The 25,479-nt window shown below is 37.0% G+C and overlaps 1 protein-coding gene across 1 annotated transcript in view; it reads right to left on the bottom strand.

The window, feature by feature from the left end:
• The window catches only part of LOC124775011 (ATP-dependent 6-phosphofructokinase-like), a 433,031-nt gene that overhangs the window by 119,093 nt on the left and 288,459 nt on the right, over window positions 1–25,479 (bottom strand). Inside the window, exons 11-13 of the mRNA XM_047249771.1 lie at window positions 12,744–12,896; window positions 12,572–12,671; window positions 12,345–12,471 (exon numbers count right to left, since the gene is read on the bottom strand). Of these exons, the coding sequence (XP_047105727.1) occupies window positions 12,345–12,471; window positions 12,572–12,671; window positions 12,744–12,896 (380 nt within the window). The remainder of the gene's footprint in view (window positions 1–12,344; window positions 12,472–12,571; window positions 12,672–12,743; window positions 12,897–25,479) is intronic.

The following is a 25,479-nucleotide window of genomic DNA, read 5'->3' as shown; positions in this document are numbered from 1 at the left end:
ACAATATTCCATTGGAACTACTGACGGCCGTGGGAGAGCCAGTCCTGACAAAACTCTACCATCTGGTGAGCAAGATGTATGAAACAGGCGAAATACCCTCAGACTTCAAGAAGAATATAATAATTCCAATCCCAAAGAAAGCAGGTGTTGACAGATGTGAAAATTACCGAACTATCAGCTTAATAAGTCACAGCTGCAAAATACTAACACGAATTCTTTACAGACGAATGGAAAAACTAGTAGAAGCCAACCTCGGGGAAGATCAGTTTGGATTCCGTAGAAACACTGGAACACGTGAGGCAATACTGACCTTACGACTTATCTTAGAAGAAAGATTAAGGAAAGGCAAACCTACGTTTCTAGCATTTGTAGACTTAGAGAAAGCTTTTGACAATGTTGACTGGAATACTCTCTTTCAAATTCTAAAGGTGGCAGGGGTAAAATACAGGGAGCGAAAGGCTATTTACAATTTGTACAGAAACCAGATGGCAGTTGTAAGAGTCGAGGGGCATGAAAGGGAAGCAGTGGTTGGGAAGGGAGTGAGACAGGGTTGTAGCCTCTCCCCGATGTTATTCAATCTGTATATTGAGCAAGCAGTAAAGGAAACAAAAGAAAAATTCGGAGTAGGTATTAAAATTCAGGGAGAAGAAATAAAAACTTTGAGGTTCGCCGATGACATTGTAATTCTGTCAGAGACAGCAAAGGACTTGGAAGAGCAGTTGAATGGAATGGACAGTGTCTTGAAAGGAGGATATAAGATGAACATCAACAAAAGCAAAACAAGGATAATGGAATGTAGTCTAATTAAGTCGGGTGATGCTGAGGGAATTAGATTAGGAAATGAGGCACTTAAAGTAGTAAAGGAGTTTTGCTATTTGGGGAGCAAAATAACTGATGATGGTCGAAGTAGAGACGATACAAAATGTAGGCTGGCAATGGCAAGGAAAGCGTTTCTGAAGAAGAGAAATTTGTTAACATCCAGTATTGATTTAAGTGTCAGGTAGTCATTTCTGAAAGTATTCGTATGGAGTGTAGCCATGTATGGAAGTGAAACATGGACGATAAATAGTTTGGACAAGAAGAGAATAGAAGCTTTCGAAATGTGGTGCTACAGAAGAATGCTGAAGATTAGATGGGTAGATTACATAACTAATGAGGAAGTATTGAATAGGATTGGGGAGAAGAGAAGTTTGTGGCACAACTTGACCAGAAGAAGGGATCGGTTGGTAGGACATGTTCTGAGGCATCAAGGGATCACCAATTTAGTATTGGAGGGCAGTGTGGAGGGTAAAAATCGTAGAGGGAGACCAAGAGATGAATACACTAAGCAGATTCAGAAGGATGTAGGTTGCAGTAGGTACTGGGAGATGAAAAAGCTTGCACAGGATAGAGTAGCATGGAGAGCTGCATCAAACCAGTCTCAGGACTGAAGACCACAACAACAACAATTTTTAATTATACTTTTATGAGAACCTTTCCTTATTCTAACATTTGCAGTACTCTCCTGTCTGAGTTTCTCATTGTGCTTAGGCCTAGTTCCTATACTAGTGGTCACATGGTGTTCAGAGAGGCAGATTATGTCAACTGGGTTGGGTGACTTTAATTCATCAATGCAATTACCTAGGACTGAGATACAACTTGGTGGAGATAAAATTTCTGGTGATTGGTGAAAATTTATAATTGATAGCTGTGATTGGTGATCCAATGTGCTAGAATTGTGCTGTTTAACTTCTTTCCTAAACTGAAGATTTGTTTCAATCCTGACCTCTCGTAGAACTTGACATCTTTCTGTCTTACCTATCCTAAAAAAGGTGCTGCTCCAACACCTGTAACCACTGGTATTTTACCATTCATGGCAGTGCCTCCCCCCCTTAAATTTCCTGCTATTACCCCAGCCAGTTTCTAATATCTCTTGTTCAGTTTCAGAGTCAACAAATAACACAAATGCTGTCAGCCTCATACAGGTGCAAGCAATCCATCAGCAGAAGGCACCAGAAGCTAAAGAAGGAATTCAGCTGCCCCCTTTCATTATTCTGAAAGTCCGATAAGATGAATGAAACACGAAAAGAATACATGACACAGCTGCATCGACATTTCAAAGCCTACAAAATTGTCGGTGAAATCATGTGATACATTTTTCTTTTCTTGTGTAGAGTGTACACCTACCACCACCTAGTGAAACATTTCCCCTAAGCAAGCCTCCAACCCAGCTGTACGAGGTCATAATTGCAAGATTAGACAAACTTTTTGAGAATCAACTACACACTGCTGCTCGGTATAAATTTTTCTGCACGCAACATCATAGTGATCAGTCCTATAAAGAATGGACTGCGGAATTGTAGGACATGACTAGAGAATGTAAATTCAGTTGCATGTTGTGATATTATCAGGAAAAAGTACAGTGTGATACTATTACTCAGAATCTCTTACACAGTTCCAGCCCCGACCTCAGCATTCACTAGGCAGCACTATGTAAACAAGGCCACACTCACAACACATACCAGCACAATGCTAAATACACTACCCCAGCTCCACGCAAAAACGAAATCATGCATGAAATGCTGTGTCATCCATGATCAGAAATATTGCTTTTTCAGACAAGCTGAATGCAAATTTTGTCATCACAGGGGGACATACAAAAATGACCTGCCCATAAAAGACTAGAAAGCCCTCCTCTGTTTCATGGGGGAATAATACAAAGCAGGAACAGATGAAAATCAATGTCATTTCACGTTCAGATTCTGTGTCTCCTCCTCCTCAAAAATGAGACAAGCAAAGATGCAGAAAATGCACAAACACACATTTAATGGGAATACCACACACTTCAAAAAGGCTATTCCAACATCAAAATTCACAAAAGCACTCAAGTGTGCAGGTGAAAACAGACAAGGAAAGGACAACTGCATTCAGAGAACACACTGCAAACTGTGGATTGCATTGCAAATTTCTAGCCAGTCATACATTTTAAAATACATACTGGAGATTCTGTCATGCTGCTTAACATAGATGCATAAGAAAAAAGTGGCCACCCATCTTTGAAAACATCAAATCTGGCTCTCAGCACCTATTTCAGTGCTTGGAACATGGTGATTATCTGAAAAATACAAAAACTAAGGAAGTCCCTTTCACCGTAACCCACCTCACACATTAGCCCAAATATTTTTGGCTTGGATGCATTTGATTTCTTCAGATTAGACACACAGCACTATGTGCATGCCATTGACACAAAAGTTTCCCTTTCTGCAATTCAACAACTCCATGACGAGTATCAACATTTGTTCGACAGTACTCTATGACATCCAGAAGATTTTCACGCTCACATTATGTTGAAAGGTAATGGGCAACCCAAATTTTGCCATGTATGACCTGTGCCTCAGGCATTAACTGATTGAAGCGCTTACAGAAATTCAGACACTGGAGCCTGTTAGTGTCTTAAAACTGATTTCAGCAAGTCAGTGGGCATCACCCTTAGTCATCATTCGTAAGCCAAATGGAAAGATTCATATTTGTGCAGCCTTCAAATGCATGGTAAATTCACAGACAGTCATTAATTCCTTACCACTCCCATGTACAGAGGAAATTTTGGATTGCCTAGCAAGAGGACAATACTTCTTGACAATTGATCTTGCAGGAACCTATTTCCAATTACCGTGGGATGGAACGACAAAGGACTTTTTGTTGTAAATACTCATGTCGGCTTATTTGAATATCAGTGTCTACCTTTCAGAAGTGCTTCTGGATCTCCATTGTTTCAAAAATTTGTTTTAACTGAGACAGGCCTCAATTGTAACTTGCAGAAATGTTCTTTTTTCAACACAACAAAAGCACATATCATCTATTACAATGGCACTCGTCCTTTAATAAAACATTTGCAAGCAATTCAATTCAGCAATTTCCACATCCTAAGATTTTTTTGTGAACTGCAAACTGTTGGAAAATTGACTTACTACATAAAGTTCATTCCTAATTTGGCACATATTGATGTGCCTCTGAACCATCTCAGATGTAAAAATGTTCTGTTCCATTAGACAAAAGACTGTGACCAAGTTCTTCAAAAACTGAAAAGTGCATTGCTTCGTCAGCCTTGCCTTATGCACTACAATACACTCAAACCATGTGTGCTTGCAGTTAGTGCTTCATCCGATGGCACTGGGTGGGTTTTACCCCACAAATCTACCAAAACAGAACACCTCATCACATTTGCTTTCAAAACTTTGAACAGTGCCCACATTAATTATAGTTAGCTGGAGAAGAAAGCCCTGGCTGTTATATATGGTGTCATCAAATTTCATCATTACCTGTATTGCAGAAAAATTTTTATGGTCACACATCATTGTTTCTTTGTCCACATGGCACAAAAACTTCAATGTTGGTCACTATTACTGTCAAATTACCAGTATGAGATTCTGTATTGCCCAGTAGCGCACCACCAAGCAGCAACACCTTATGTTATTTACTTGTCAGTGCATATGCAGCATTCAACGCATTGGAAGCTTCTTGTTTACATATTGATCCTTCTGATTTGCAAGCACTCAATTCTTTTTATATTGATTTTTTGTAGATCCACACAAGCCACTACAGTTGCTAAGTTACATTGGCAAAGGTTGGTCACTCTCCCAGAAATGTATTCCTGATCCCTTAGTGCATAGATACTCTGTGCACCCCAACAGTTTATCTCTTCTGAATAATGTGAGTCTGCTTCACAAGCCCAACAGACAAGAGTGTTAATCCCTGACTCATTACAACAGCCGCTGTTAAGCCTTATACATAGAGGTCATTAGGGAACAGTTCACACTAAGCAGCTGGTACACCAACATTGTATGCGGCTCAGTTTACATAAACAAATACAACATGTGATGGCACAATGTCATGCTTGCACAGACAATCAGGCCACTCCATGCCAGGAATTTTTCTCCTGCCCACATTCTGCTTCCCCAGGGCAGTGCCCCCATGTAGACTTTCTGGCCCCTTTTGGTAAAAAATGTTGGTTGATTATCATTGATGCCTATAGAAAACACTCTTTTGTTATCCCAGTGCATTCAATGAATGCCGCCAGCACACTCAAAGCATTTGCTTCTGTATTTTCTCTTGAAGGCTTACCCCAAATAATTGTTTCTGTCAATGGACCTTCTTTTGTTTTGCAAACGCAATGGAATACATCATGTCAGGACAGTACCATTCTTGCCGCAGTCTAATGGAGAGGCTGAACATTTTGTTCAAAAGTTCAAGACGCAGATGTCAAAACTTTGAGCATCACATTCACATGAAGATGCCTTACTAATGTTTCTGAGTTCATATCATACTTTGTCTGCTCCTGATATTTTGCAAGCAGAACATTAGCAAGTGGTACACCATTGGGCCTTGCTGCATTTGCTTCATCCTTACCACTCTGCTCCAGCTTCAGACTTCACGTCTTAGTGACAAACACAAGGTTTTGTAGTGAGACTGAATACCATAACTCCCAAATCCTCCAAATCTATTTAAAAAAGCATATAAAAATTCTTTTGATGCCTTCCTGACAAACACTCTCCATTCCTGCCAAATTAACAATGTAAGTAAAAACCAGATGTGGCTTGAATTCGATTCAATAATATCAACACCAATTGAGAGATTTATGCCAAATAAATTAACAAATGACAGAGTTGATCCCCCATGGTACACAAAACAGTTCAGAACACTGTTGTAGAAACAATGAAAAACCATGCCAGAATTAAAGAATGCAAAATCTCCAAGATTGGCAATATTTTACAGAAGCTCAAAAATTACGTGGACTTTAATATTAGATGTTTATAACCATTTCCACTATGAAACTTTGTCTCTAAGCTTGGCCGAAAATCTAAAGAGCTTCTGGTTGTATGTAAAGTATGCTAGTGACAAGACACAATTAGTGCCTTCTTTGCCCAACAGCAATGGAAGTACTGTCAGTGACAGTGCTGCTAAAGTCGAGTAAACTAAATGCAGCGTTCTGAAATTCCTTCACCAAAGAAGATGAAGTAAATATTCCATAATTTGAATCAAGAACAGCTGCCAACATGAGAAAGTTAGAAATAGATATCCTCAGAGTAGTGAAGCATCTTAAATCTTATAATAAAAGAAGGTCTTCCATTCCAGACTGCATACCAATTAGGTTCCTTTCAGAGAATGCTGATCCGATAGCTTCATACTTAACAATCATATACAGTCACTCACTTGATAAAAGATTCATACCTAAAGACTGGAAAGTTGCACAGGTCACACCAATATTCAAGAATGGCAATATGAGCAATCCACTAAATTACAGGCCCAAATCATTAATGTCAGTATGTAGCAGGATTTTGAAATGTATATTGTGTTCAAACATTATGAATTACCTAGAAAAGAAAGATCTGTTAACACATGGATTTAGAAAATATCATTGTTGTGAAACACAACTAGGTTACATGAAGTGTTGAGTGCTATCGACAAGGGATTTCAAATTGATTTCATATTTCTAGATTTCCAGAAGGCTTTTGACATCATACCTCACAAGAAGCTTGCAATCATGTTTCATGCTTATGGAATATTTTCTCAGTTATATGACTGGAAACGTGGTTTCCTACGAGACGCCACAGTTCATAGTAATTGATGGAAAGTCTTCGAGTAAAACAGAAGTGATTTCTGGCATTCCTCAAGGTAATGTTATAGGCCCTCTGCTATTTCTTATCTACATAAATGGTTTAGGAGACATTCTGAGCTGCCAACTTAGGTTCTTTACAGACGATACTGTTATTCATCATCTACTAAAGTCATTACAATTTCAAAACAAACTGTAAAATGATTTAGAGAAGATACCATGGTGCAAAAATTGGCAATTGACTATCAGGTTTACTTCTGCTAGAAACTAAAAGTAAATATGTAGCCACAATGTTAAGAAACTCTACTAACACTGGTTTAGCTGTTTGCAAAGTGATAAATAGCTTTAGGTATTGTAAAGACAGATCAATAAGTAATTTTACTATAAACCGTAAAGGGCATATCATGAAATGTCAATGTCAGATTGCAAATGTTTTTAATGAGTACTTTTCTTCTGTTGTAAAATCTGTCAATGATCATTTTAAGAATCTTCAGCATAGATATAAGGGCATTCCGATCAAACAAAGCATATACTTGGCCCCAACCAATAGCAAGGAAGTCAAAAACATAGTAATGTCATTAAAAAAATACAAAATCAGCATGCTATGATGGATTGTTTATCAGTACACTGAAAAGATGCATAGAAAACATATCTGATGTCATGGCCACAGCAGTAAATGAAGTAATTGCATCAGGTTGTTTCCCAGATAGTCTAAAGACAGCACAAGTAATCCAGATTTACAAGAAAGGTGATAAATCTAAAATTGAAAACTACCACCCCATCTAAATCTTACCTGCATTTTATAAGGTAGTTGAGAAAGTTATTAACTAGACTATTGACATTCCTGAGTCCACACATTTTAATACTTGGAAATCAGAATGGCTTAATGAAAAACAAGTCAACTTCAGTAGCAGCAGCACAATTAATAGACAAAAAAATGATGGCCATAGAGAACAAGGAGTATGTAACTAGAGTGTTCCTTGATCTAGAAAAAGATTTTAATTGTGTCAACATTACCATATTACTTGACAAGCTGTAGAACCTGAGTATCAGAGGAACTGGCTATGAGCTAATAAAATCGTATATGAGCAATAGGAAACAATTTGTCTTGCTTAAAACAAACAGTGGGTCTTACAAATCTAAAATTACTGATATCAAGTATGGAGTGCCTCAAGGTTCTGTCTTGGGACCCCTTCTTTTCTTGATTTATGTTAATGATATACTGTATTGTTCTCCTAACTGTACAAAAATATTGTATGCAGATGACAGATCAATAGTGTGTAAACACAAAGACTATGAGAGTCTGCAGGTGCTGTGCAACAGTGTAACTAATGAAATATTCAAGTATTTTAATCAAAGCCATCTAAATGTGCTTCAAAGACTGCAATGATGGAATTTAACACAAGGAAATAAATAAAATTTGACATGAAATTATCCATAGGAAATGACATTGTAAAAAAGGAAAAATGGACAAAGTTCTTGGGAATTACAATCCAGAACAGCCTCAAATGGGACATGCACATTGATTCCTTAGCATGTAAGCTGTCGAAGAATGTGTTTGCTATTAATATGATTAGCAAATATCGTAAGGACATGTGTGTACTAAAAACTGCTTATCACACCCTATTCTCATCAAATTTAAACTATGCTGTAGAAATATGGGTTGCAAAAACTCAAGCCAACCTAAGCACATTATTAATACAACAGAAAAAAGTAATCAGAATTATTTGTGGTGCCAAACCTCGAGAATCATGTCGGAATCTGTTCCCAAAATTAGGTGTGCTTATCATTATAGGTGTATACATATTGAAAGTTATATTGCTTGTGAAAACAATAAATCCAAATTTCAACTGTGACCTGCACCAGTACGATACAAGGCAAAAGTTCAGATACCATGTAAATAGCCACAGAACAGCTTTATATGAAAAAAATTCAGTTCATGCCGGGCTGAAGTTAGCCAAAACCCTACCAAAAAGTCTCACAACCATTCCTACTAACAAATTAAAAGATCAGCTAATTGAAAACCCTTTTTATTGCCTAGATGAGTATTATATCTGTATGAAAAGTGCTTCGTAAGTATGTCAAGCTCATAGTTTTAAGTAACCGACAACTAATATAATGTTGATAAAAACAATATTTGTAATATTGTGATTGTATACTACCAAATGTAAAATGTATAAAAATGTAAAATTTATTAATACAAACAAATCTTTAGTTTGTAATTTATAAACTGACATAGTCAGAAGAATAATCTGTATGATGCCCTGAAACTGTATAATTTCTAGGGATTGTATTTGATTATTCGATGTTGAATAAATATTATTATTATTATTATTATTATTATTATTATTATTATTACTAAATAATGAAAAGTTTGATGTCATTCACATGAGAGACAAAAGGAACCAAGAAATTACAATTATGAACAACTTAAATTGACAAGAGCACATAGAAAATGTTGTAGGGAAGGTGAACCAAAGTCTGCATTTTATTGGCAGAACACTCAGACAATGCAACAGATCTACTAGAGGAGACAGCCTACACTAAACTTCTCCATTCTCTTTTTGAGTACTGCTGCATGGTGTGGGATCCTTACCAGATATAGTTAATGGAGTTCATGGAGAAAATTCAAAGAAGGGCAGCACATTATGTATTGTCCAGAAACAGGGGCAGAGATTGTCACATACATGATACAGGATTTGGAGTGGACACCATTAAAACGAAGGTGTTGCTCATTGCAGCGGGTTTTCTCACAAAATTTCCATCACCAACTTTCTCCTTCGAATGTGAAATTACTTTGTTAATGCTGGCCTACATACAGAGAAATTATCATAATAATAAAATAAGGGAAATCTGAGCTCGCACAGAAAGATATAAGTGTTCATTTTTACCATGCACTGTTCGATAGAGGAAAAATAGAGAATTATTGTGAAAATAGTTCAATGAACCCTCTGTCAGGCACTTAAGAATGATTTGCAGAGTATCCATGTAGATGTAGAAGTTTTATCTGACCATCTGAGTTCAATATTGTATGTAGAACAAGTCACATTTATGTGAATCCGGCATGGTTCTCAAATCAGCTGGCAGGGTGCAGTATACTATTTGCGGCAGCACAGGCATGCATCAGCACCTCCAAAATCAGCTATATCTGTATGAATTCAGTGACAATGCCATAGATTAGACTGTTTCAGATATCTTCTCTGCATGACATCTGGCTGTCAGGACACAGCCACATCCATCCACTGCAACAAAGCCTCCCACACAGCTTACTGAGCCGTAGCCTCCATCTACAGCTGTCTCACTGATGGTAGTTCTGACTGCCCACCTGCAACACTGTTGCCGACAACACTACAGGTCACCTCTCTCATGGACATCAACACTATCACCATCAGTTAGTTGCCAGCATCCTCCGCAACACCCTCCAAGCTCTTACCAGTGCCAGCAAATGCCTCGTGTGCTTGTTTTTCTGGGAAAGTTAACCTGGCACTCACATGATGCAACGTTAGGATACAGATTGGTCTACTCTGCTCCCAACTAAGCAGCCAGCTGCATTACTGTCCACATACCTTCAAAGTTGGGCGGTGTGGTATCAGCCGCTATACAGTCGGCCACACTTTCCAATACATATGCCACCAGTTACACTCCTGCAGTTCCTACCATGGCATAAGGACACTACCATGAATGACTATGCTGATGCCAATGAGATGCAAGCATTCCCTCTCCAGAACTCCAGTGGCAGGTGTACTTAAAAAGTTCAAACATTCATGCCCTGACCCCATTTAGTGTGTTTGCCAGCTGAATAATGTTTATAGACTTTCATAGTGGTGAAGGCGTGACATCTTCTGAATAGACACTGTATTGTAGAGTGACAGATCTATAAATCTTTTGTATCTGAATATATTTTTACACTCAAATCTACTGTTAGCAACTGATGTATTATTTTTACTATTTGATATTAGAAGTAGTCTGACAACATTTTTACTATTTGATATTAGACGTAGTCTGACAACATAAGCAAAGCATCTTGGAAGCTGATTGACAAATACGAAAAGGTCTCAACAAGACATGATGGTAACATTATAAAAAAAAACCAGATACTATATGTAATATTTGTAACAACTACTACATTTCTGGTGACCAATCAACACATATTACAGATTCACAGATAGAGATCCGATGGCATCTCACCCAGTGTACCGAATTTGAATTTGTGGAAGTAAATGAGTGGGAGGTTTGCAGGGCAATATACATGCTAAAGAAAAAATTTTCATCTGGATGGGATGGCGTATCCAGTGCTATTACTAAAGCATGCTTAAAAGAAATCTCCAAACCTCTTACTCACCCGATTAATTGCAGCATTAGAGATAACATGTATCCAATGGTTCTAAAAATGAGTGTAGTGAAACCAGTGTATAAAAAGGGAAGTAAGGAAGACGTCTCCAACTATAGACCAATATCATTAATTCCTGCTTTTAATAAGATATTCTAAAGTATTATATTTCTCAGCATTTAAAACAAGCAGTTCTCATCACAACAATATGAATAGTGCATGTAATATCTCTGCAACAGAAAATGGTAGCTGTAAATTCCTGGGTGTATATGTTGATGAAAATTTGTGGTGGACATACCACATTAATTTCTTATGCGGAAAAGTCAGTAGTGCCATATATCTCCTCAGCCAGCTCGCAAAGATAGTTCCTAGCCAAGCACTGAAATTAGTATATTATGGAACACTTTACCCCTTTCTCAATTACAGAATTGAACTATGGTGCTGTGCAGCTGATGTACATTTAAAAAGAATACTACTACTACAGAAAAGATCAATAAGACTTATACTGGGATGGGACATACAGATTCATGTCGTGAAGTGTTTGTGCAGCACGAATATCGGATAATATATTCTCTGTACATCTTCAAAATAGTTGTATTTTTTATACGTCAACCAACAGAAGCTATCAAGGGCAGTGATGTACATGATCACAACACCAGAACAAAGTGCAACTATTTCTGTAACAAAACAACATTAAAAATGACTGATAGAAGTCCATATATCAGTGGTTTTATTTGGTATAACAAGCTACCAAACTCTCTAAGAACGTACACGGGAAATGTTTTTAAAACAAAATTAAAATCTTTTCTAATAGAAAAATGTTTATGTTCTTTCAATGAATTTTAAGATAGTGATTGTAACATGAGGCATTAACATATCAGTTGTAATGTGATAAATGTAAAAAACTAGACATAAGAAGCAACAGCTACAGAATATAGTGTATTTTATAAGTATAAATATAACCATAGTATTAAGTCTGACATTTGCAAAAGAAATCATTACTATGGCTCCACGCAAAGAAAATGTAAATAAATAAATAAATTGATGTCTGAATTCTCTGTTCATGAATAGCATTTGTTCCTCAATCCTGTATTCACTAAAGAACCACACAGTGTGCAAGGAAGTTAAAATACCACTCAGCTATCTTTTTGATGTAATATGAATATCTCAGATAAAAGATAGCTGAAATCCAATTCACCAAGTATAACATTAGCAAATAAAAGATAAATTTGCCCACATTGAAACATCAGCCCATAACACTTTGATTACTCACAAATGTCCAGAGTGGCACCTCTCATCAGACCAGCTATTTACTTACATACTTACCTTTTAAGTGTTCTGACATACTCCAATGATAGGTCACACTTCTTTTCAATGCATTCATTAACACTGCATAGAATTAACTGACGAATGATATTTTACCTAATTATTAAGCCTCTTTGTACTCCAGCTGCCATTTTGCATGCCATGTGATAGACGTCTTCCAAAACATTTCGAACAGAGAACTTCTCTTCAAAAATGTAAGCAGCATCTGCACCTCCAGCTAATCCTATGAGAAAACATACATGTCTTAATTAATCATACTTATTCAGTTAAATGTAACTAGCTCCGTAACTACTATCCTCCACAATAGTATTAAACTGTCTCACCCGACAATGTAGCAAGATATCCACAGTGACCTCCCATGGTTTCAATTATAAATACTCTTCGTTTTGTTCCTTGTGCAGACTGCCGTATTCTGTCACATATCTGCAAAGTAGCCAAATATTTTGGAAACTTACAATAACTGTATTTAATTTAAGAAAGAAATTTGTAGCCTACCTCTATTATTTCATTCAGTGCAGTGTCACAACCAAGTGCAAATTCTGTTCCTGGAACATTATTACTTATGGTTGAAGGAATAACTGCAATGGGTATACAAAATTCACGGTATACCCTTCTGCTCTCAACTAACTGAAGAGCTGCTTGGAAGGCCTGCACAAAAAATTTATTTTGTAGAATACAAAGATCCAGTAAAATATTATACCATATCAAATAGTTATTTCCATCCTGCTACTGTAACAATAAAGGCTTCTCTGCAATCAACTTTACCATTTGTCTTACAGCTAATATGAATCTTCAATACTTAATATTTGTTAACTGAGTTAATAGCTAAATAACAATCAAAAATTTTCTTGGAAATATCTTCTGGAACTGAAACTTACCAACCAGCTCTTTCTTACATTGATGATTATCTCATTTTTCTTCACTCAGTTCAGTAAAAGAGAGGTTCATCTGTAAAGAAGATTGCATACATGATGCTGCTGCAACCTATTCTTGCGTACTGCTTGAGTGTTTGGCATCCATACCAGGTCAGACTGAAGAAGGACATCAAAGCAAGTCAGAGGCGAGCTGCTAGATTTGTTATGGAAGGGTTCGAACAATATGTAAGTGTTACGGAGATGCATTGGGAACTCAAATGGCAATCCCTGGAGGGAAGGTGACATTCCTCTTGAGGAACACTATTGAGAAACTTTCGAGAACCTGCATTTGAAGCAGACTGCCACCAGTACACGTTAGGTGTAAGGAACATGAAATTATGGCTCATATTGACGTGCACTGACAGTTGTTTTTCTCTGGCTCTATTTGCGAGTGGAACAGGAGGGGAAATGACAAGTACTGGTACAGGGTACCCTCTGCCATGCGCCATACAGTGGCTTGTGGAGTATCTATGTAGATGCAGGTCATTCCTATATAAAAAGCTGTGCAATGGACACATGTTAGTTGACAACATGCATGGTTTTGTAGGTTGCTCTGTCTTTGATATGGAGGGATTTACCAGAGGCAGGACTGTACCAAGTGACACTGGGTAGGGGCATGGGGCCAGTTTTAGAGTGGAAATTATTGCAAGTGTAGGGTTCTTAGGATGGGGATAATCATCTGGGAATGCCATACAGTTTACAACAATATTAACGTGGGTTCAGATTTGGAAAAAGATTAGTGAGTCTGACTAGGGAAAATATGTTAAGCTGTTGCAGGAATTGGACAGTTCTTTTTCACCATGAGTCCACACCACATTGATAAATCTGTATTAAGCCAGGGGTGCCAGTAGGGGGTGATGGGGCTGAACCAGTTCCTGAGTCTTGTAGAACTCCCTCTTCCACATACCCCTTCCACATACCCTCGAAAAGTTGCACAAATGACTGAGCCATACTGGTTTCCATAATGGTCCCACTGACTTGTTTGTAGTTCTGGGCTGCAGTGGCAAATAAGATTTTGGTAAGGATGAAATTAGTTATGGTGATGCACTCAGGTGGCCATTACATCTGGTGTTCCAGAGCTGAGAGGGAATTTGATAGTAGCTGAGAGAGATCCAGATGGGAGAGGGTGGAACTAGATCTAAGATATGTAGGAAGTGGTTGGTGTACAAAGAATGGAAGGTTCCTTGTGATGGAGTTGGCAACACTGGTCTATCAGGGTCAGAGTGCATTCATTGGGAAATTTTAAGTCAGCTACAATGGGATGGTGAGGATGGCTGTTTCTATGTCTTGAAAAGTAACTAGAGGGTGGAGGTGCATGAAACAGGATTTCTACAGAAATGGTTATGATTCCTTGTGAGAGACTAGAGATTTTCTGCAGCTCACCATCATTGGAAGGAATGGGGTGATTAGGAACAGTTTTGTATGTCAAGGAGACGAGAAATGCTGATGCCCCCTCTGCTACATGCTCCTCTTAATAAAGTGTTACAGTAGTGGACCTTTCGTCCACATAGAGGATGATGACAAAGTTGACTGCCTTCAGATCACAGATAGCTTGGGACACAGCTTGACTAATGTTTGTGGTTTAATTTTATATTTTTTAGGAAGGGCTGAAAGGCAACACTGGAAGTGAGGCATTCCTGGAATGCCTGTAATTGTTGGTTTCCTATCCTACTCTGCATACACAGAACATAGTATATGATCACTTGTACTGGTGGTGATGTCAAGACTAGTGAAACAAACAGGCAGTTCTTGTGGTCAATGATGACAGAGTGAATGTTTATCCAGAAATGAAGTCCACAGCATAATGAGAGTCATCATTAAGAGTCATCATTAAGGTGCATAAAATAGTTCAGGAAGTAATCCAGGTCAGGTCAATCACTCTCTTACTAAATGACACCTACCAACAGTTTCAAGAGGATAGCAAGAAATGATGAACAAATGCTGGATCATGGTATTTACAGACACTCTTGCATTTGTGAATGGGCCCAAGTGACATGCCTCTATGTGAGCATTTATTGAACTTATGGTAATATAAAAATTTGTTGCTTTTTTTCCCCTTATGTTGTCCTGTTGGAGTGAGTTTCCTTGTTTAACCATTATTCAGACTCATTTTCTCCAACTCCTTACTGTAATGTAATTTTGTAATATGTCCTCTAAATCATCCATTGAACATGGTATGAACCAGTTAATTAATGATCTGCCATGAGTGTTCTTGGTTAAGTACAAGATCCACTTCAGGTATAGTTTTCCTTCTAGATACTTGGCTATTGTAGCTTTGATCTCATAGAAGTCCCACATAAGTAGTTTTCACTGTTATGTACCAGGTGTCACCATAATTTTCTTTCTGCTGCTGTTTGAAACGAATTAAAACTGTATAGAGAAAATCAGAAAATGTATAGTATGCCTTTTAAGTATGTTTCTTGGTCATGTTGTAATCACCATTTTCAGTTTCAGAGCTAGAAGTGTCTTCATTTTCTCATTTGAAATTTCTTTACAACACAGACAGTACATACATCACCAGGGAAATAATATTAGAGTATTCTAATTTTCTAACTGACCTGCCATGAGAACATTTTATCAGACAGATAACATCATGCAGTACCTGGTGCTTTCCTTTTCCTATCTAGAGATTAATTTTTCTTCTGTAGCAGTTACTGAAAGAAATTTCCACATTTACTGTTTATTTATGTTTGTAAAACTGAAACTATCATGCCTGAATAATGCAAAGTTTCTGCTTAATTTCTGAAACACTTTTTTTTTTTTACTAACTTTTTATTTAGATTGGGTCAGCTCATCGTTAAGTTGAGTAAAGTATTTGCATTCTATGTTTTAACTTTTCTGTTATAACTAAGTCTACATCACTGAAAATGAATGTTTGCTCTAGCACAAGAAAGTTATTTTCATATAATTTCTTAGACTTTGCTGGCAATTTATTGTCATCTTGTGTTCTACAGGTTTTCCACATCTGCCCAACACAATGTTTTGATGCTAAGTTACAATGTTAAAATATTGTATTGGGAAGATGTGGAACATGAACAGTACACCCAATTCTACAAGATGTGTAGGTTCTTTAAATGGCCTACACATATAAATAAATATTCATGTTATCCCTGTTATATTGTACGGAGGTATGGTTATCTGAGTAAGCTAAGGGAAAAAAGAAAGTTAAATTATCAATTATTTTATGTACCTCATTTGTTTTTGTTTTTTTCACTAATCTCACTGTCTGTGGTCTTTTGAGTTAGTGCAATACAGAAATATGTAATTGCACTCTCCCAGTAACGTGTAAATTAAAAGTTACAATATGCAATAGTCACAAGTTTTCATTCTCCTACCACGCTACATCCTAATATCTATGCCCAGACATGATGAGACCCTGCATTTTGAAGTGGACATTTTCAGAGAAGAAGTCAACATGAAGAGAATAGTCAATGCATTTATGCCAGCATAGTTGTACATGATTGGGGAGACAAGGTAAGTACCAGACCATACACCATGTCTCAAAGGAATTAATCTTCAAGTAATATTTCAGAACTGCCACAACATTTCTTAACCTGCACACATCCATACCTGCGTGATTCCTGGGCATAGAATTTCAGGTGCAGCTAAATAGTGCAGATTTTCAACTTTCCTCATTGATATAAATAATGCCAACTGGCAGCTAATGTCTTAATTCCTTTGTGTTTTGTTTCATAGTGTCTGCAGGATCAAAATGGTGTCTGTTCTTTCAGATATGTCTGAAAGAATAGACACCATGAAATTGTTTGTTTACTGTTCTGTTAAATATTGCACCAGATACAGTGCAACACCAGTGTGTATGCTGTTCTCATGCATGGGATGTGTAAGTTGTTGTTTGTAAGCACCTGGAAATAACCCTTACTATTTTCAAACAATTGAAAGCTGCTGCAAATAGATGTGTTGGTAGAGATACTGAAAGTCATATACCAATGATATCAAAGGTACATCAAGTTCTGTCCTGTCCTGTGTATACCATCTCTGCAGAAAGTGGTAGGTCTAGGCATCCTGTACAGGAGAGACTGAGACCAGAGAGAACTCAGTATGTTACATCTGTACATTAGCCAACAAATTTGGGGTGTTGGCTTCCACAGAAACTGAAACTGAGCCATTCTCTTGTGCAGTGAATGTACGATGTGCCACCCATCCATAAAGTAAGAGGAAGGACATGCCAATAAATCAGTGTGATGCCCATAGAAACACCAAATGCACAGCACTGTAGGACACTTGCAAAGGTGAACCTGCCAAACATAACATCAGTGAGGTGCTGAACAGCAACACATTTACATTATGACAAAAACTGAGCTACAAGTCAAACAGCAGACCAATGGAGTGACCACGACTTTCTCCAAATCCTGAAAAATTAAAGGCTTGCTTTTATAGAAGACAAAGAGGTATGTGAGGATGCACAATGCAATCATTCACTGCAAAAAATCAGCTATATCTGCAAAGTGTTAATGGAGTAATAACTAAAAGTAGAACAAAGTGATGATGATGTCTTTTCTTTTCTTTTTTGCAGTCAATGGTTGAAGAATGAGCTGTTAATGAATTTCTAGACTATGTTTCCTATTATTATTACTGCTGATGACAGATATAGGGCATTATTACTATATGATCCAAGTGCTTTTTAAAAACATATTGTTCATTTAATTTAGGAGGAATTAACAATCTTGATTTTTTTGTAATAATGTGATTCTTCCCCAGTTATACAATTTATAGAGAATTTACTACATAAATAACAGGAAACAGTAGATGAACCATTTATTTCCTTAATGTATTTCTCCAATCCAGTTCACTTTACATCCTTACAACAAGTCATGGACAATATTACATTGAAAACTAAGAGAAAGAAATGACAACATCTGGAATCAATATGTCTTGTGACAGGAAGAGAGCTTCACTTAATGCTGAGGAATTTTCTGATCAAGACGTAAAGATATACCACAAGCAATAAGGCAAATATTCTTTATTGTGTCATCACAAATGCAAAACATTGGTCACTTGTTATGACATCAGCCTTTGTCGTGACATCAGCCTCATGAAAGCTGTTGCAACAAGTAAATGGGGGAGCAGGTCAGCCTCATATGCAATTCTACAGCTTGTTACTAAAATAATGGTAGTGTGGTATTCTGCAATACAGAACCATCAGCATTGGGGTGGATGACTTTTTGTCGTAGCACAAAACTGTGTTTCTGCAGCCTGCTAAGTGATGAGATGTGGGTTCCTACCACAACACACCTACCTGGAAATAAAAGTATGCCACTCAGATATTAGCACAACTTGGACTCCTGACTTTTGCTGGTGCCATGACAGTCTCCACATCAGTCATCAGTCAAATGTTAGGTCAATCAACTACAGCTGCATTGAGCAGCATCAACAACCAAGCAAAGCTGCTGGTGTATGAACCATCAGATAGTGCAGATGGTTCTGGTCCTCAAATTAGTATCACCAAGGTGAGGCTGCCATTGGGGTATCACCTAACATTCTAGCTAGTCTCCAAAGGTCCTCAGTTCACCAAGGCATCTGCCCACCTCTACCAGCTGCTTGGGACTTCTTGCGGTGTACCCAAGTCCAGGCATAAGCTTGCTGGCTATCAATCTATTTCCAGTCTTGTATCGGCAAGGCCACACATATTGCCAACCCTGCTTTTCTGTGACAGCACTCTGCTGCCTTATAATACACATTCACTGCCTCTTAGCTTGCTCCTGGTTGTGGTTCTGAAACTCCCATATGGGAGCAATGATTAACAAAGGATGTTGTTTTTTTGAGTAAACATTCTTGATTCTACACTCACTATGGTACCCCAAAGATCTTGCACATGCCATTCCGGGCTGAAAGTGGCCATCCTGCAGCTCAGGTATTAGCATAAGTGTCGACATGTTCATGCCAGACCATTACATGTGTTGTCATACAATCATATTTTGCTGACGGAAGATCCAGAGCCTACAAGTGATGTTGCAGATTGACAATCTGCAACATCACTTTGATGTCATGAGTGAAAATGAACTGATTGTGGTATTGGTGTTCGAACCTGTCCTGTTCCATTTTTCCTGTGGACACAGGCCTTGCAGTGGATAAACAAGTGGTGGAGCAAGTTACCACCATGGAGCCATATCAGACATTGTTAAATCAGACAATAAAAAGGCACAAAAACAATATGGAGGAAAGAAAAGGGAACAGTTGAGCAATGTGTCATAGGAGGAGGGGGAATGGGAATTTATTGAAGAAATTGCGGACAGTATTAGTAGTAGTAGCACACACACACACACACACACACACACACACACACACACACACACACACACACACACACTGGTGATGTCTGGGCCATTTCCTGTACCGCAATTTCCCATTTGCTATCCTGAAAAACTAAGTCAGCATCCCTTCATAATGAGTGAGATGTTGAGCTCAGAAAGAGGAAGAGGTGTCATTATTGTGCTATGCATAGCTTGAGGGTAAGTATTTCTAGAAAGGAAAAAAAGAAGGAAAAAAGCATAAAGTAAAGGTGTTATGTGGAACGTTGGATGTTTTATAATCATTATCATTATTATTATTACTATTATTATTATTTATTTGTACAAATTTTTTTTTATCAAACCCCTACTCTGTTTTATCTAAGTACTCCTTCAATGTAAAAAAGGGATAGCATAACAGGTACATTTTAGCTGCCTTTTTAAAAAAAAGTGAAATTTGGCCATTTCTTTAATCTCTTTTGGTAATTTATTGTACAGTTTTATTCCTTGGTAGAAAATGCTGTTTTGAGTTTTATGTTTATTTTTTCTTGGTAAATGTAAGTTGATTCTATCTCTTGTTGCATGGTCATGGACAGAGTTTTTTGTTCAGTAATTACCAATGTTAATAATAATAATAATAATAATAATAATAATAATATTTATCCAACATCGAATAATCAAATACAATCCCTAGAAATAATACGGTTTCAGGACATCATACAGATTATTCTTCTGAATATGTCAGTTTATGAATTACAAACTAAAGATTTGTTTGTATTAATAAATTTTACATTTTGATGCATTTTACATTTGGTAGTATACAATCACAACATTACAAATATTGTTTTTATCAACATTATATTACTTGTATGTCACTTAAAACTATGAGCTTGACGTACTTATGAAGCACTTTTCATACAGATATAATACTCATCTAGGCAATAAAAAGGGTTTTCAATTAGAATTCTTTTTAGCTGATCTTTTAATTTGTTAGTAGGAATGGTTGTGAAACTTTTTGGTAGGGTTTTGGCTAACATCAGCCCAGCATGAACTGCATTTTTTTCATATAAAGCTGTTCTGTGGCTATTTACATGGTATCTGAACTTTTGCCTTGTATCGTACTGGTGCAGGTCACAGTTGAAATTTGGATTTATTGTTTTCACAAGCCATATAACTTTCAATATTTATACACCTATAATGGTAAGCACACCTAATTTTGGCAACAGATTCCGACATGATTCTCGATGTTTGGCACCACAAATAATTCTGATAACTTTTTTCTGTAGTATTAATAATGTGCTTAGGTTGCTTGAGTTGTTGCACCCCATATTTCTACAGCATAGTTTAAATTTGATGAGAATAGGGTGTGATAAGCAGCTTTTAGTACACATGTCCTTACAATATTTGCTTATCATATTTATAGCAAACACATTCTTCGACAGCTTACATACTAAGGAATCAATATGCATGTCCCATTTGAGGCTGTTCTGGATTGTAATTCCCAAGAACTCTGTCCATTTTTCCTTTTTTACAATGTCATTTCCTATCGATAATTTCATGTCAAATTCTATTTGTTTCCTTGTGTTAAATTCCATCATTTCAGTCTCTGAAGCACTTACATTTAGATGGCTTTGGTTAAAATACTTGAATATTTCATTAGTTACACTGTTGCACAGCACCTGCAGACTCTCATAGTCTTTGTGTTTACACACTATTGATCTGTCATCTGCATACAATATTTTTGTACAGTTAGGAGAACAATACAGTATATCATTAACATAAATCAAGAAAAGAAGGGGTCCCAAGACAGAACCTTGAGCCACTCCATATTTGATATCAGTAATTTTAGATTTGTAAGACCCACTGTTTGTTTTAAGCAAGACAAATTGTTTCCTATTGCTCATATATGATTTTATTAGCTCATAGCCAGTTCCTCTGATACCCAGGTTTCACAGCTTGTCAAGTAATATGGTAATGTTGACACAATTAAAATCTTTTTCTAGATCAAGGAACACTCTAGTTACATACTCCTTGTTCTCTATCGCCATTATTATTTTGTCTATTAATTGTGCTGCTGCTACTGAAGTTGACTTGTTTTTCATTAAGCCATTCTGATTTTCAAGTATTAAAATGTGTGGACTCAGGAATGTCAATAGTCTAGTTAATTAACTTTCTCAACTACCTTATAAAATGCAGGTAAGATTTAGATGGGGTGGTAGTTTTCAATTTTAGATTTATCACCTTTCTTGTAAATCGGGATTACTTGTGCTGTCTTTAGACTATCTGGGAAACAACCTGATGCAATTACTTCATTTACTGCTGTGGCCATGGCATCAGATATGTTTTCTATGCACGTTTTCAGTGTACTGATAGACAAGCCATCATAGCCTGCTGATTTTGTATTTTTTTAATGACATTACTATGGTTTTGACTTCCTTGCTATTGGTTGGGGCCAAGTATACGCTTTGTTTTATTGGAAAGCCCCTATATCTATGCTGAAGATTCTTAAAATGGTCATTGACAAATTTTCCAACAGAAGAAAAGTACTCATTAAAAATATTTTCAATCTGACATTGACATTTCATGATATGCCCTTTATGGTTTATAGTAAATTCACTTGTTGATCTGTCTTTACAATCCCTAAAGCTATTTATTACTTTCCAAACAGCTAAATCAGTGTTAGTAGAGTTTCTTAACATTGTGGCTACATATTTACTTTTAGCTTCTAGATCTTTATAGTAATCCTGATAGTTCTTAAATTCTACCTTTAGTCTATTATTATTGTTATTATTTATCATTGTATATTGGAAAAGTCTAAGTTTCTCTCTTGCTGTTTTTACTTCATGATTTACCCAGTTATTTTTTTGTATCTTTTTGCAGTCATTTACTGCAAAGGTCATTTCTGGACATGAGATATTGAAGCAATAATAATGAAAAATCACTAAAAGTAATATTGTTTTTTTCACCCCATTGTAAGCTTTTCAGCAAACTGTTGTAATCTTTAACATTGCCATCATTGGTGATTCTTTTTGTCACATATTGTTTCTCTTTTCGATTCACATGAAGATTTTCAGCTTCTATCAATACCTGTACTGCGTGGTGGTCAGAAATGGCAAGCTTCAGAACTGATGCACTGCTTGAAAAGTGGGACATGTCAGTCGTAATGTTGTCAATGCATGATTTTACACTATTGAGCTCTCTAGTGGGCTTGTTTATCAGAAATGTTAAGTTAAAGTGAGCTAGTATTAGCATTAGTTTTTTAGATACAGAGTCATTGGACAGCAAGTCAATGTTTATATCTCCAGTTAGTATTATGTTAACCCAGCCATTTTTATTGCAGTGTTTACTGTCAATGTCAACAAGCAGGTCATTAAGAACATCAAAGAAACTATCTAGGCTACCAGATGGAGGTCTGCATAGGCCTATAATAATTAAGTTCTCTTTCCCCTACTTATAATTAATTGCTGCTAGTTCTATTACACCCTCAATGCTGAAAGCATGTACATCTGTTACACTGTAATTACTACCACTGGCTGCGAAGATAGCTACCCCAGCACCACGTTTCTCTTTTCTACTGAAGGCAGAGCAAAAGATCATGGAAAGTGGCTTACATACACTAATTAGCTCATCTGTGTACCTGTGTTCCCTTATAACTAAAACATCGGGGTTATCAATTGCTGCAATGGTATCCAACTCGTTGTGCTTATTGCCAAGACTTTGAAAGTTCTGCTGAATTAATTTAAAAGTGAGTTTGGATTGTTGAATGCTTGATGGACGTGTCACCCTACCAGAACCACTTATACATTTATCCCTAAAAAAGAAATATCAGTTGACAGAGTGGGTTTGGTATTTTTCACTATCCATTTATTCAAGTTGGTCTGTTTCCATGTACTGGGGAGCCTGGGAAGAATCAGCTTTACCTGGTGTTTTCAGCAGCCATTTGTCCAATGTCGTCTGTCTATACCCATTCCTGCAGTCTTCTTGTGTTGTGGAGCACTCATTCTTCGAATGTGTGTGTTTTGAGAATACGTTGTTCCTAGCATTTGCGACGATTTCACAAATAATGATGTGTATAACTGACTGGCAAATGTATTCACAACGAGCAGTTAAAATCACCAGTGTTTTGAACAGATCTTTACAATGAGCATGACTACTATTTTTGGTTATTATTCTTATGACTCTTTTCTGGAGTTTGAAAATTGTGTTCATATTTTGTGCATTTGTTCCCCAAAAAAGAATGCCATAGCTAAGAACTGAGTGTACATATGAATAAAATGTAACTAAAAGACACTGCATGTTACACACTGATGATAGGATTCTAAGGCCATAACAAGCTGATGCCATTCTGTTCGCAAGTACCTTTGTGTGTTCACACCATTTCATCTGAGAATCAATATTCATTCCTAGAAATTCTGCATTTGTTACACAGTCTATAGAGGTGCCATCTACATTTAATTTAACATTTTCATTTTTCCTCTTCAAACTGAAATTCATTGCATTAGTTTTCTTTGTGTTCAATGTCACTTTATTGCTTATTGACCAATCATAAACTTCCTTGAGAGTTTCATTTGCTTTCTCGGCAAGAAGTTCTCTTGTTTTCTCAATTACTATAATACTGCTGTCATCAGTGAAGAGAATTTTTTCACCAAGAGTAACACTAGTGGGAAAGTCATTGATGTATATCAGGAATAATATTGCTCTAAAGCTGAATGTTACTACGTACTAGTTGATGGAAAGCAATGATACCATAAGCATCCTTCTGAATGAGGACTGAACAGAGGGAATTACAAACATATTTTTGTGGCAGTTGTCACATAATATGTCAAAAACATATGGACAAAATTTCCTAAGTGCTACCTGAAGGCATAGCAACTAAAACAGTGTAGGAATAGATAGATGCTGTAACCAATGTTTAGCATAGGTCTTAAATGTTAGAGGTGTAGAGAAAAGGATCATAGATGGTGAAAAGCAGAGAGTCCCAACGTGAGAAATGTGAAAAAATGGGGCTTCCAGAATGCGACTGCAGGCAAAACCCTAACATGGGGAATGATATGTGTACACAGAGTGGGAATAGTAGTTCACTGTTTAACAGCATTTGGGCATTTGGGGAGGGGGTAGGGGGGGGGGTTGCTCCAGAGTCACTGCATGGTGCCACCAGTGAGAGAAGTGTAATTTTTTATTGTACATGGGTTCACAGGTGTCTATGGCAGGTTTGGACATCATGGAGAATATGAGATTGGGCCCACCATGATGTAAGTTAACTGGTGTGAGTCAAAATGATGTGTGCTCACTGGGATCAGCAGTAGGGAGGTTTTGCTTTGCTATAAGAAATTTCCGTGTTTGTATGGCAGTTTTGCCTCATTGTCGTGAGGGTGACTGTGCAATCTTAGGGTTAAATTTCCTGCTTAAACACCATGTTAAAATTGATTTACAATAGTGCATAGTGGAGCTGGATGGTATACCATTCTTTGAAAAATGTCACATTACTGACTTTAATGTCTGGTAAAATACTTTATTTGTATAACCAGTTTCAGTTGTCTGACCATTATCAAATTCATAAAAATATTCATAGCATCAAGTTAGGAAAAATGTAAAATCATAATTATCAAGTGATAAAACCATGAAAATATTATGTCTGTTCAAAAAATTCCAGAACGTTGGTAATTTTGCACCAGTGGTGTGTTGAGGCATAATGTGATTGGCATCTATGCATGTTTAATGTGTAATTACCAGAAGTTTCATTGTTGTACATTGTGCTTCATAGTTTGTGAATTTCGAGATGGCAGAGTTAGAGCAGCAACTTGTCTGCATTAAATTTTGCATGAAACTCAAGAATACTTTTACAGAGACACACCAAATGATACAGGAAGCCTACAGTGATGTGTGCTTATGCTGTACTTATGATTGGTTCATATGATTTAAAATTCCCAGGCAGAAGTTAAAGATGACCCTTGTTCAGGACACCCTTCAACATCTATCAATGAGACACATCAGGAACGTCAATGAAATTTTGCATGCCAATTGAAGACTGACCATCCAAGCGATCACAGAAGAATGTAACATTTCAGT

The sequence above is a fragment of the Schistocerca piceifrons genome, chromosome 1 (genome assembly GCF_021461385.2).
Source record: "Schistocerca piceifrons isolate TAMUIC-IGC-003096 chromosome 1, iqSchPice1.1, whole genome shotgun sequence".
Classification (NCBI taxonomy): domain Eukaryota; kingdom Metazoa; phylum Arthropoda; class Insecta; order Orthoptera; family Acrididae; genus Schistocerca; species Schistocerca piceifrons.
Note: the sequence above shows the minus strand (reverse complement) of the source record. Positions and strands in the feature narration are given on the sequence as shown.